This window comes from Eurosta solidaginis, chromosome 1 (genome assembly GCF_040869045.1).
Source record: "Eurosta solidaginis isolate ZX-2024a chromosome 1, ASM4086904v1, whole genome shotgun sequence".
Classification (NCBI taxonomy): domain Eukaryota; kingdom Metazoa; phylum Arthropoda; class Insecta; order Diptera; family Tephritidae; genus Eurosta; species Eurosta solidaginis.
In genome coordinates, this window is record NC_090319.1 from 79,133,871 (window position 1) to 79,147,743 (window position 13,873).

The 13,873-nt window shown below is 37.1% G+C and overlaps 1 protein-coding gene across 15 annotated transcripts in view; it reads left to right on the plus strand.

Annotated features, from left to right (window-relative positions):
• Window positions 1-13,873, plus strand: part of Irk1 (Inwardly rectifying potassium channel 1) — a 313,191-nt gene that overhangs the window by 291,168 nt on the left and 8,150 nt on the right. For 13 of the 15 annotated variants that reach the window (XM_067758673.1, XM_067758670.1, XM_067758669.1 and 10 more), the window contains 2 exons: window positions 7,628-7,742; window positions 13,280-13,810. In XM_067758673.1, coding sequence (XP_067614774.1) covers window positions 7,628-7,742; window positions 13,280-13,810 — 646 coding nt within the window. Of the gene's footprint in view, window positions 1-2,180; window positions 2,557-2,581; window positions 2,973-7,627; window positions 7,743-13,279; window positions 13,811-13,873 lie in introns of those variants that run through there. The other 2 variants (XM_067758674.1, XM_067758715.1) reach the window with 2 other exon arrangements.

Consider the following 13,873-nt stretch of genomic DNA (forward strand, 5'->3'; position numbering starts at 1 on the left):
TTTTTAATTTCAACACAATTTACGAAGATTTATCGGAAAGACGAAACTCTTCACGAGAGCCGTCTTGAGAATTGACTGCCCAGCCTCTCAGCACTTCACAAATCGGGGACTATATTATTAGCATAGAAAAAATCGTTACCAAAGATAGGATAGTTTTACATATTTTGGTAGGCGTGAATTTGTATTTGATGAGAGAAGTTTCTTATCGATGAGTAGGGATATAAAATCATGTCAAATGGCCTGGTGCAGGAGGACTTCTGGAAACATATAATACATTATCATAAGCATTTTCATGATAAATGTTTTTTGCTCGGGCTGGGGCTTTCGGCATTGTTAACAAGCAAACTATCAGTAGCATTTTGTCTCCACCGCGTTCCTGCAGCTACGGCAAATGTAATATTTTAGTATCCTTCTGGTTTTACACTTTAACCAATAGGATGTTCAAAAGGTGATAAAGATTCATTAGGATAATGGTTTGTGCTCCAATTCACATTGGACCAGGTTTAAGAATCTGAAAATTTCTCTTACATTGACAGTAGCTCAAAGACACTTTTTACCTGCGCCAACAGAAAGAACGACATGCCAGATGCGTGACCAGCCTAGTTGAATCATATTCATAGCCATAGCTGTATAATTTGAAAGAGGTGGTATAACTTAAAAGTTTGGCCGTGTCATACCAAATCGTTCCCGCTGCAGTTGAGCTAGCATCTTAAAGTGATACTTGAAGAGCGTACCAGATATAAACATGGTTGAAAATTTTGGTTTAAATCTTAAACTTTTTGTTCTACATATATGAACAATAATTTTTGGTTTTAAATGCAGACCTTGCCTAGTTTAAAACGAAACGAGCTAATAAGACTAGTTTTGAACTGAAACACTTCGGTTAAAAGTTAGTCCAGAAATTTTCATTTTCCAAACTTCTGAGCACAAATTTATTATATTAAAAATTGGGTTTATCCTCTCATAGTTAAAAATATATACCAAAAAAGTTTAAAAACGCAGTACGGGTAATACTTTTTGGTTTCAATTTTCAACATTTTATCGAAAATTATATTTTTCAAGTGTCTAGCTAAAATTAAAATCAAGATATATAAAACTATTTAGTGGCTTTAAAAGTTGTTGAAAAAAGCTTAAAATCGGCACGTTTTTAGAAACAAACTAGAATTTTTGACCGTGCAGCGAACTCGAAAAAAACAGTGTAATTTTTTATTAAAATTCTATACTGAATACTCCTTCTTTTGTTCTCGATGGTTTAAAAAAACTTCTATGCATTTTGCAGCTGAAGCCATATAAACCAATCTCAAGAACGTTTTCGAAAAACTTCGAAAATTCTAGATAATTTCAAATTTATATCTAGAATTCTCTGAATTTTATTGAGACCTACATTTGTGAAGACGAAACTAGTCGTGACAGCTTTTACCAAAATTCATCAATTAAATTATCTTACTTTTAATTTCGATAATTTAGGAAAAAACATGCATTTGTAACTGAAAGCATGCAAAACAATCTAAAAACGTTTTCGAAAAAATTCAAAATATCGTGAATTTTTTGCGAAAATTTCAAAATTTTCTGATTTGCTGACGATTTTGTTATTTTTTTTTGAGTATGCATTCTTGTAGCCCAATCAATTTTATCCCAACAAAGTAGAGGTTATAGTTCTCACAAAAATTCGTTTTAATTTTTGAGAATTTTTTTCCGAAAGGTGTTTTTTATTATCTTCCATATGAAGAGCGCATAACTTTATCTTTTATGTGAAAGAAAATATCAAGCACGCTTCGATAAGAAATTGTCAAAAATCACTGCGAATTTTGAGGGACCTATTACTTGTACTTTATTAGGCCAATATTTATTATGCTACGAAATTGCATACTCAAAAATATTCAGAAAAACCTGAATACAAATTTTAGAAATTTTCGTAAAATGTTTTGAATTTTCGAAGGTTTTCCAAAACGTTTTTGAGATTGACGCGCATAGCTTCAGTTAAAAAATGTATTGAAGTTTTTCTTAAATTATTGAAAATAAAAGAAGAAGAGTTTTATTGACGAAATCTGATTAAAATTGTCAGTGCTATTTTCCTGTTCGCAACTGTCGGTCTCACCAATTTCGGTTTGTAGTGTTATTCTCTAAACTGCTTTTTTTTTTGTATACTTTGCCTATAACCTTTTTAATGGCTTGATGTTGTGATTCTAACAAACAAACAACAAAAGACGATATATAGAGATAAAAAAAATGTATAAAAATTAAACAATAAAGTAGCAATGCATTCAAAATTAGCGCGCCAGTAAAAAAAAAAGTGAAATAAAAAGAAATATACACAATAAAAAAATAACAAAAAATTGCATATCAAAATAGAATAATTAATGGCTCTTTAACCTAACAAAATGTTTAAAATTTAGTATTTCTCATCTCCAAAATAATGAATTCTTCAAAAAACATACTCCCCTCATTTGACATGAATAATTCGTGGCATTGTACAGTTTTTTTATTATTACAAATGTGGATTATTTTGATGTGCTTAGTGTTTTTTTCATGCTTTCCACTACGAGGCTTGCAATGGTAAATAAATAATATGTACATTATAAATATTATAATAAGAAGTGATTAATTATAAATGTTTGTGCTAAAGTAAAGATGTTTAGGAAAGAAAAAGTTTCGAATACCTCTCTAGGATCTGATAGAAGCAGTTCTCAGAGAAATCGGCTAAACGTTTGCCTACTTATGCTTCTGTTTGTAACATAGCAAATGAGAATATCGATGCAAATGAGAATTGTGATCGCCCACTTGTACAAACTCCTGTTCTTACTGGCAACAACAATTTCACATCGTCTTTGAAAATTGGCGAACCAGCTGATGCAAGTGTTGTTATTGTAAACGCTAATAACAGTCACAGTGATGCAGAAAATATCAAAACTGCTGATTCTTGTATTGAGAAGACTACCAACGACAATGATGTGCAACCAGCTCATCAGAAGGTACATGTTACAAAAAATAAAACTAAAGATAAACATGTTCGAATTGTTGGCTCGAATACCATCTCTGAATTTTGTGTTGCCGCCAAAACTAAGTAGCTGTATATTGGTTCTTTTTTGCCATCAGTCACGGAAAATAATATAATGGACTATATTTCCAAACACTCTGGGATACAGAAAGGGTTGCTTTCATGCCACAATCTTGTTAGGGATGGTACTGCCGTGGAATCATTAAAACGAATCACCTTTAAACTTGGTGTTCTCGAATCCTTGTTTAACAGTATGCTCAAACCTGAACTCTGGCCTGCTGGTGTGGCTGTTTGCCCCTTTCGGTTTCGCCAAAAACCAGTTTTTCGGAAATCGTAACTATTGAATGTAACTTAGGTATCCTTACACCTATTCAGTTAAAATCTAAATATACGCTTTACTATCAGAATGTAAGTGGAATGCGCACGCAATCATCGCAATTATATAGTAATGTCATTTCACATGAATATGATATAATTGCTTTGACTGAGACGTGGTTGACCGAAAATTTTTCATCTAATGAGTTTTTCGATAATTATTATTATGTATATCGTAATGATCGTTGCTCTAACGCAACCGGGCTTGAAAGGGGTGGTGTTGTCCTAATTGCGGTTAGATCTGATCACTATGATAATAGTGACGTGGCACAAATATGTATATGCTTACTAGTAATAAGAAAATAATTTGTCTTTTGTCTTACATTCCACCAAGTAGTGACATTGCTATGTATCTGAAGCATATAGATAATTTAAGTCGAGTTGTCAATAATGCTAATCCGTCTGATGAAATTATATATTTAGGAGATTTCAATTTAAGTAATATATCTTGGTCTAATGATTGTAATACTTTACCTTCAAATATTAAATCCGACATCGATATGATAGTTTTTAACACCTTATTTTCATACGGTCTGATACAATATAACTCTTAACCAAATAAGAATCGTAGGTTCTTAGATCTAGTTTTTGGATCTGCTGATTTAAAAATATCATGCCTTGAGTGTCCATTTCCAATTTTGAAAAATAGTTTTCACCATAGTGCTTTGGCTATAAATTTTGATTTTTATAAAAAACCAGCCGAATCTGCATTGGAATATAATTATTTCAAGGTCGATCGTGTGGCGACAAATGAGTTCTTCTTAGCTACTGATTGGACCTTTCTTAACTTCTCCGGAAACCCGGAGACCTCCCATGAAATTTTTAGGAGGAGGCTTTTACTAGCTCTTTCGAGTTTCCTACCCCTAAAAAGTAAGATCTTATTGAATATGCCACCCTGGTTTAATCTAAAACTAAATAATCTTAAAAATAGAAAAATAAAGCTTTTAAAAAACATAGGAAAAGCTGTAAAGAAATTGATCGACTTAGCTATATAAAAACTGAAGTCAAATCCGTCCAGTTTCTGGTCCGTTATTAACTCCAAAAGAAAAACGAATGGATTTCCAACGACCATGGAGTATGATGGCGAAGAGTCCAGTAATCCACAGGATGCCTGCAACTTATTTGTTAAATCATTTCAAAAAGTTTATTCAAAGTTTACCTCTTCACCTAATCCTATATTTCACTCTGGGTACCAATGCCAAATTTCTAATTTCGGTGTTACCGCAGATGATGTTCTTCTGTCAATCTCTAAATTGACAAGTAGTGCAAAATCAGATACTAAGGGGTTTTCTCCGATATTTTTCAAAATATGCGCAAACTCCATTGCAGAACCCTTAGCTCAAAATTGCTTGAACAGCGGAATTTTTTTGGACTCGTGGAAATTATGCTCCATAAATCCCATATTTAAGTCTGGTAACCGCAATGACATTTGCAACTACAGACCGATTGTTAAACAGAGTACTCTGGCAAAAATATTCGACCACGTACTTCAACGCAAATTGTTCGATTACGTAGGCAAGGCTATAGTGGAGTGTCAGAATGGATTTTTCCCAGGTAGGTATACTTCCACAAATTTAGCTTTAGTTACTAATCAAATTGTGGGTGCTTTAGAGAACTCTGAGCAACTTGACGTCATAATACTGACTTCTCGAAAGCATTCGTCAAGGTTGATTATACTGTTCTAGTACGCAAGTTAGCCAAGTATGGAATCAGTGGAAACTTGTTGAAATTCTTCACGAGTTTTCTATCAAACAGAAAGCTCTATGTGGCAATTGCAGCCGACAAGTCATCTCTACATATAAACGCCTGGTCAGGTATTCCACAGGGTACCCATTGTGGCCCTCTATTATTCTTAATTTTCATAAATGATTTGCCCCAGCAATTCAAATTCACAAAATGTTTGATGTTTGCGGACTATGTCAAACTATTTCTGACGATCCGTAATAGCTCTGACTGCACTAACTTGCAATCTGACCTGGACAATAATTTATTTTTAAATACAAACAAATGCTGCGTTGTGTCTTATTCCAAAAAGACAACTGCGACATATTTTAACTACAAACTAAATGCTAAATCTCTTAATCGTTGTCAAGACATTAAAGATTTGGGTGTCATTTTTGACTCCAAACTCTCTTTTTCCAGTCATATTGACTTCATTGTTGCAAAGTCCTTTGCTATGTTTGGGTTCATTAGACGAAACTCCTGTGACCTTAAGGACCCTATGACGTTGAATGCACTTTACATCTCTTTGGCCAGAAGTCGCCTTGAATATTGTTCAATAATATGGCATCCTTTTTATGAATCTAACTCCTATAAAATTGAAAGAGTTCAAAAAGTTTTTACGAAAATTGCTTTACGGATGCTTCACTGGCCAGACGGCCTCCCATCGTATACCAGCAGGCGCAAATTGCTTGGTCTTCAGGCTTTGCACGACAGAAGAACTTGTATCTCACTCATGCTTGCCTATAATGTAATAAACTTGAGCATAAATTGCTCCGATTTATCCAATTTGTTCATTCCATATATTCCACTGCGTGATCTTCGGCATAACAGATTATTTATCGAAATAACTCATAAAACGAATTATGCAATGAATGAACCTATAACTAGGACTATACATCTAGCAAATCGATTCAGTAAAGTTCTTAATTTTAATAACAGCTTATATAAGTTTCAGCTTGAATTGTTTTCTATTTTTAACTAGTCTGTAAGAAAGCATGTACTTTTAGACAACAACAACAACAACAATGACCATGGTGCTACTGAAATCTCGTCATATCAACAACCTTCTCTATTTTTCTTAAGTTAACGGAAATCTGTTATTTTAACAGTTTTCATTAGTGTTCTTTGGGTGATAGTAAAAATTGTTAAGTTAACAGAGGTATGGCTTACGTATGATGCATTTTTTTCTGCTGATTTGACTGATGAAACGGTAAATTCAAAATTGACTATATTCGCGAAGTTGATTCAAAAGCTATTTGGGATGTATAAAAATTTACAGAAATATCGATTGAATTGACCCGTAATTCTTTTGATTTTGCCAGCTTTCCTCGGTTTCGTCAGTGTGTTTAATTTAAAAGAAGTCAATTAATATTGCACAGGAAAAATTTTGTCGTACATAGTTTGAACTTGTGTCACATTATATGATATGGACCTTATCTATAAGCTTTGTCTTCAAACAAACAATAATAGCGCTGGTATTGGCTAACCCTCAGCCTGTTAAGGGGTTTAAAATATAACCGCGACAGGTTTGCCTGTCGTAAGAGGCCATATGGTATTGGGTATTTAGCCCAAATGATTCAAGGGGCTGTGTAGCACAACCCTTTAAAGTGGTCGCTAGCGCAATTTATAGCTTCTTCAATACAAAAGGTTGACAAACCTCACCCACCCGTGGTGAATCCTATTTCGTTAGAACCCGAAGCTCTGGCGACCCCACACGAAAGTAGGGGATGGGCAGATCCTCAACCGTTTCCTCCGCCTCCGGACGCTTGCAGCTACGACAGGTAGTATTGTGTTCCAGTCCCATCCGTGCCGCATGTACCCCAATTGTCCAATGTTCCGTGAGCACCGCAACTACTCTGTATATATATTCTTTGTGTCCATCTTAAGGACAGCTATAGATCGTTTTTCGTTATATAATGACCACATACTCTTGGAAATTCTACAGTTCCGCAACCGCTTCCACCTATTGTTGGCCGCGCTCAACCAGCGCTGGAAGATGCGACCCTTGATGAGTCCCAGCGGTGCAAGGACCTCCTTCGCTCCTGAGACATCAAGAGCCGCTCCACGCCGTGCCAGCTCATCCGCCATCTCGTTACCCTGTATGTTTCGATGCCCGGCACCCATATCAGGGTAACGATATGCCGGCTCGCCAGAATCATGGCGCTCTCCCTATACTGCCAAACCAGGTTTGATGTTATCGTCGCTGAGCCGAGTGACCAAAGAGCCGCCTGGCTATTGGAGAAAATGGCTACCCTGTTACCGTTACTATTGATATCCATTAACGCTTTACACGCCTCTTGGATAGCGAAAATCTCAGCTTGAAACACGGTTGCCGAGTCGGGAAGCCGCATACATAAGGACGTGGGCGGGACACTCGCAAATACTCCCGCTCCCCCTACGCAAGCCATTTTAGATCCGTCCGTGAATACCGAGATGTTGAACCTTTGAGTTAAGCATTTAATATGTTTGTCTTATCTTACTAAATCATTTCAATGTTTTAAAAAATTTGTTTCTTGATATTTCTCATTGCAGGTATCGACAGACACGTTTCAGTTCTCGGCGCGTACGTAAACGTGTTATCTTCAAGCATGGCGAGTGTAATGTGGTTCAAGGTAATGTAGCAAAGCGGCGACGGAGATATCTGCAGGTGAGTGGAATAATAATGAAATAAACAATTTTACTGCAAAACTAGAGTAGTCATAACACGTAATTGTGATATACGTATAAAGTAAAGCTGGAAAAATATCGATAGAATATCGGTAGTTTCCAACTATAACGCGCGCTTCCGATAGTTTGAGGCAAGCAAGAGTTAGGCTGAAGTAGAACATTATATAAACAGCTGTGAGTTTTAATAAGAAACAAGAGTTGAAATCTGGTTCAGACATGGGCCATGGGACCCTGCCCGATAAAAATACTTTTTTAAACGGTTGAACAAAATATGTTTATGCTAGGTTAGGTTGAATTGGGCGGTCAATAAAGTCCTGACATAGACTGAATATGTCCATAGTGTTACCACGCTTTTGTCCCCGCTTTTCTCCTTGATGGATCATATATAGCTCCTGTATTCTTTTAATTTCTCTCAAATGGATTGGGGGCGTCTATCGTCGACTCAGAGAGTATAGCACCCTCCTTTGCCAACTCAACGACCTTTTCATTACTTTCTACCCTTTATGACCGGGAAACCCAGGAAAGATTTATGGGCCGGCCTAAGCGAAGTTTTTCCAATGCTTCTTTGCATGCAAGAACACTTCTTGATGAAGTACTGTGTGAGATTATTGCCTTAATCGCAGCCTGACTATCAATATATAAATTGACGCGACTGTAGCTTAAGCGCGCTTCCTCCAGAATTTCCGCATGGAAAATGCTGCAGTAATCTAGCAGCCTGTAGGATCTAATTATTTCTAGGTCGACAAAGTAAACAGCAGACCGAAACCCTTCCATTAACTTTTATATTCACTTTTAAAACAAATCACGCTCTTTAGTTTCTGATTAGAAGTTGGGATGCCCCCTGAAGTATTCGGGGCAAAAGTTCTCCGGTAGATGCATGGTCCTGTTCGTGATGAGAACGCTGTGTATCGAAGGTTGTTCAATGATAAGCTGTATGAACTTTACGTGCAATGAAAAAAGATGGTTGAGAACACAACTTAGTTGGAAGGGACAGTTGAGGAAGATTTGATTTTCATTCGGGTTTCTTCGTCTTGTTGGACGGCCATAACCGTCTAAACGGTTAAGCGCCAATCTAGTGACAGTTTGTGTACTTATTCGATATAAACTCTTAGATGAAATAGTGTCCAATGGCTACAGAGACGTGATGGTCTTTATAATAGTCTTGAACTTTTCCTTAAATATATATACCTTTTAGTGGAAATATATTACGCTCCGTTCGACACTGGCTTCATCGAGGAATACAACCTGCATTTCTTTATGTTCATTTATTGAGTTTTCGCGCTTCATCTGGTCAAACTCAACACAAATAACGAAATTCCTTTTCTCTTGAACCTTTTGGCCAATAGTGCTTGCCCATTCGTAAAAATACCGATCCCTGAAAGGTCCAAATATTTGTAACCTTCTCGTCCATTTGCCATTAGTCGGACCGCCAAATTCAGATCACTGGCAACGATTATTTGGTTGGGGACCACAGATTCAGAAGAAGTAAGTTTACCAGATCTGTTGGGGCACCCGCTAGGGATCAGGTTGCACGTAGCTCTGTTACAACAACAACCTTTCTCATCTTTTTTCCAAAACATTGCACGAGTTTAAAGTGCCAACTAAGTGAAGGAAAGCAAAATCTTAGTTGTAAGAAGTGAGAGGCTTTATTACTATATATATAACATCCATCCAGTTGCATACTCGGACCCATTAAGGCATTCCTGCCACAGCGTCTTACTTTACGATGCAAAACGTAAAGTCAACGATCCACTCCAGGTGAAGTAACCTTCTGTCGTTCGGCAAGAGAGATAGGCAAATACTGCGAAAGGTTCATGTGATGGTTTATGTGATATATTTTTAAACCCGCAGTAGAAACCCTGTACAAAGTGTCTAGTTATCGTTCTAGGAAGAGATTGTCGGAGAAACTCAATGCAAGGTATATAGTTAAGAACGCTTTTACGGTACTTTATGCATGGAAAACGATACTGAGGTATAATGGAAGCCTATCTTTTTCCCCTCTTGGGTAGTTACAGTGCTTATCAAGCCTATACTGTACAATGGAGTCATTGTTTGGTGGACAACCACACAAAAAAAAAAATACCTACAGTAAGAAATGAGTGCGAGTATGCAGGCTATCAATGCTTAGCAAAACCTGGTGATGAACAGAGCGTTAACATATGCACCGAGATTCAACGACTCGGGGCAGCTGGAATGCAGACCGTGCGGCCATAGATGTATAGCGTCCTCAAATTTAGGACGGAAATACTTTCTGATCTCCTACCTGCCATTCGAAGATCTCTTAGAGCCATTGAAAACAGGACCTGCATATGATCAATTAAGCAGGTATTTTACGCCTAAAAGTTGTTAATATATGTAAAGAGAGCGGACTTAAGGCTCGAGAAGGGCATACTAAGGGGACACTGCCCTCTGATGTCACATGCTTATAAAGTTTGTGTAGTAAGAAACAGCAGTCTATGTGTGGTCTTTATTGACCACCCTGAAAAATGTGCGATTAGTCTAGGATGAGTCCGGGATGAGTGGCAAAGGAGTATGCGTCCAATGGCAGTTTTGATCTCTTTGTGTGAGTTGAACTGTTCCCTTTTGTTTGAGCATGTTCTATGAAGAGACTAATTGTACCCATTTATATCCGAAAGGGATCGATAGGACCAATCCCCTTTGTACCCATATGGGAACATATGAAGACTAGTCTCTTTTCGGGTCAATAAGGGGATCTGTAAGTCCTGCCAAAATTCAAAATAAGTTTTGTATAAAAATGAAGTACGTTGAGTTTGTAGTAGTAGAGGGTGGTGTTTATTTTTTTAATTAAAGGATCTTTAATAAAACAAAAATACTATTACTATTAACTATTCACCAAATTGTTTTTGTTTTTTTTTTCTTTGTTGTTTTCATGCCTGTTTTGGTAACTAATTGATAATTTTTATATAGTTTGTAACATATAAACTAATAAATCTTCCCCTGATGATGCTAAAAATAAAAATATTAGCGAAACGTTGGGAAAACAGTGGAATAATTTAGTTTTATTCGCACACAAAATGTAGATTGGAAAGCCTACTTACTTACTTACTTACTTAATTGGCGCTTAACTGTCTAAACGGTTATGGCCGTCCAACAAGGCGCGCCAGTCGCTCCTTCGCTCCGCCAACCGACGCCAATTGGTCACACCAAGGGAGTTTAAATCGTTTTCCACCTGGTCCTTCCAACGGAGTGGGGGCCGCCCTCTGCCTCTGCTTCCATAGGCGGGTTCCGATAGAAACACTTTCTTGGCCGGAGCATCATCTTTCATTCGCATATCATGGCCTAGCAAGCGCAGCCGCTGTGTTTTAATTCGCTGGACTATGTTGATGTCTGCGTATAGCTCATACAGCTCATCATTAAATCTTCTTCGGTACTCGCGATCGCCAACGCGTAGAAGTCCATAAAGCCTACTTACATATATATTTAATATTAAAGAAGAACCAATCGGAATATATATAAAATTACAAAAATACTTGATTTTCTTCAAAGGAAAAATTAGTCCAGCCCTACAATTATGTACAAATTTACAAGAACATCAAATATATATATATGTTAAGCCGTAATAATAATAATAATGCTTTTTCGCGGTATATATCACGGGAGATTAAGCCGGCTTCTCTTCCAATATGTGGTGTACTGTTTTTAATTGTTCTAATTTGTTGGTCATCCTAAACGTTTTTGGCCGACTCCGAACGCATCTGGTAAGGTGACTTTTTTGCTGAGAAATTTTTCATGGCAGAAATACAATCGAGGGGTTTGACAAGCCACCAAATATATTCGATGTAATTTGTTCGCCCGCTTTTCAAAAAGGAATACAAATCTTTATATATAAAAATCACGTGTCACTATGTTTGTCCGCGATGGACTCCTAAACTACTGAACCTATTTTGAATTTGTTTTGCACCCCGTGTGTAGTTTGGTTTAACTTGAAATATAGGATAGGTTATATCTCAGTTTATATTCGCAATATTATTTTATTGGATTTTTTTTAAATGTTTATACGTAATAATAAAATCTTACGTATACGCAGCGGCATTCATATTTTCAGGTGGTGCGGATATACTTCCGTGTAATTGCTTGGTGTTTAATTAAACAACCTGCTTATCAATAAAAAATATTATAGCGAATGATATCAAGTATAGCATATCACCAGGCCCGTCGAGAGAGAGGGGGGGGGGATTACCCCCGGAGCCGGGGTTTCTGAGGGGGCCCCCGATTTAGTAGTACTAAGACATTTTTTTTAATTCAGGAGAGTCTTTAGTTGTTCCATGTACAATTTTTAAGCCGAATTTCAAAAGCAATGAATATCTGCATTTCGTTTTAATATTATGGTGAAGTGTGAAAAATAAAAATCTATATATATAAAAGGAAAGGCTAAAATGAGTGTTAGTTGGTCGCCGGTGTTTGAAGAGATGCGTCAGTCGATTTTGTTCAAACGTGGACCAGGGTACCCCTAGAATGTGTGGGTAATATGGATATCAAATGAAAGCTGTTGCTGAGAGCTCTAAAGTAATTTTCATTGTGATATTCGATTTAGTCGCATCAACCTGGCAAAACTGATAAATATGCATGCGAAGCCGAAATAGAGGCATGAATTAATAATACCCACATACCTATTTACATACGTCCTATTCGATTTGCCTGCCTTTTGGTATATAAATTTGCCTATATTAATGTTTACGATCCTTTTTTCCGACCAGAGGCGGACTGGGACTGGGATTAGGACTAGGACTGGGACTGAGACTCGGAATGTGACTGGGACTGGGACTGGAGCAAAAGAGATAGACTGAGAGAGAGATAGAATGAGACGAAGATGGAGATAGATGAAGCGAAAAAGGCGGAGGGAGGAGTGAATAAAAGGATTAGGAAAAAGTGAAGAGGGCGAGGGCAGAGTTAGACGGAAAAAGCTTTTTAAAATGTATGCAGGTAGGCCAAATTTAGGGCAGAACAACGTCTGACGGGTCTGCTGGTATTCTCCTAAAATTTAACCCTGATTTCGGCGTAGTCGTTAAATCGATATAGGGCTCCGCATTTTTCTTAAATAACTCGATTCAGACACCTGTAATCTTTTTTATTTTACTCATTTTGTTGCCGTTTTTTTAAATACATATTTCTTAAAATAGGCTACATAGATTTCAAACAGACTAATCAAAACTGTACCCGAAAGGGACTAAAGGGGATCAATTATGCCCAAATGTAGACAAAAGAGACCAATCTCTTTAGATTTTAATCGGCCGATTTTTTCCAGGGCAATTCAATTTAACTGAACCTATGAATATTTCGTTGATAGTTTCGGGGTTTTTTAAGATAGATTCGGTAGAATCGAGGGATAGTTTCCACATTATTTTTGTGATAATACCGTTGCCAATTTGGGACGATATATGAATTAACCCGGGCTTATGTTTGGATTAATTCAGCATTACTTTAGTTATAATTTCGTGGCTATTTTTAGCATACTAACTCTTACGTTTTTTTCACTCTCTCTCTCATTTTATCCAGGACATTTTCACTACACTTGTCGATGCTCAATGGCGTTGGACAATGGCCATTTTTGCACTTAGTTTCATCATTTCGTGGGCGTTATTCGCATTCGTGTGGTGGGTGATCGCGTATGCGCACGGCGATTTCGAATATATTTACAATCGGGATTTCTTTCCCGAACGCAATGAGAACGTAACACATCGAATGTGTGTGACAGAGGTGCGTAGCTTTGTGTCAGCTTTTCTTTACTCGGTGGAAACACAAACAACAATAGGCTACGGTAACCGTTATGTTACGGAGGAATGCCCAGAGGCGATATTTATTATGTGTCTACAATGTATTTTGGGTGTATTCATACAAGCATTTATGGTTGGTATTGTATTTGCGAAATTATCTCGTCCAAAGAAACGTGCACAAACTTTGCTCTTCTCGCGTAATGCTGTGATTTGTCATCGGGATGGTGTGCCATGTCTGATGTTTAGAGTGGGTGATATGAGAAAGAGTCATATTATTGAGGCGCATGTTAGAGCACAAATTATAAGAAAGAAGGTAAGGGAACTAAAGCTTAACAACTTCTGATATTCCTTTTATTTATATTGGATGTTTTCCATA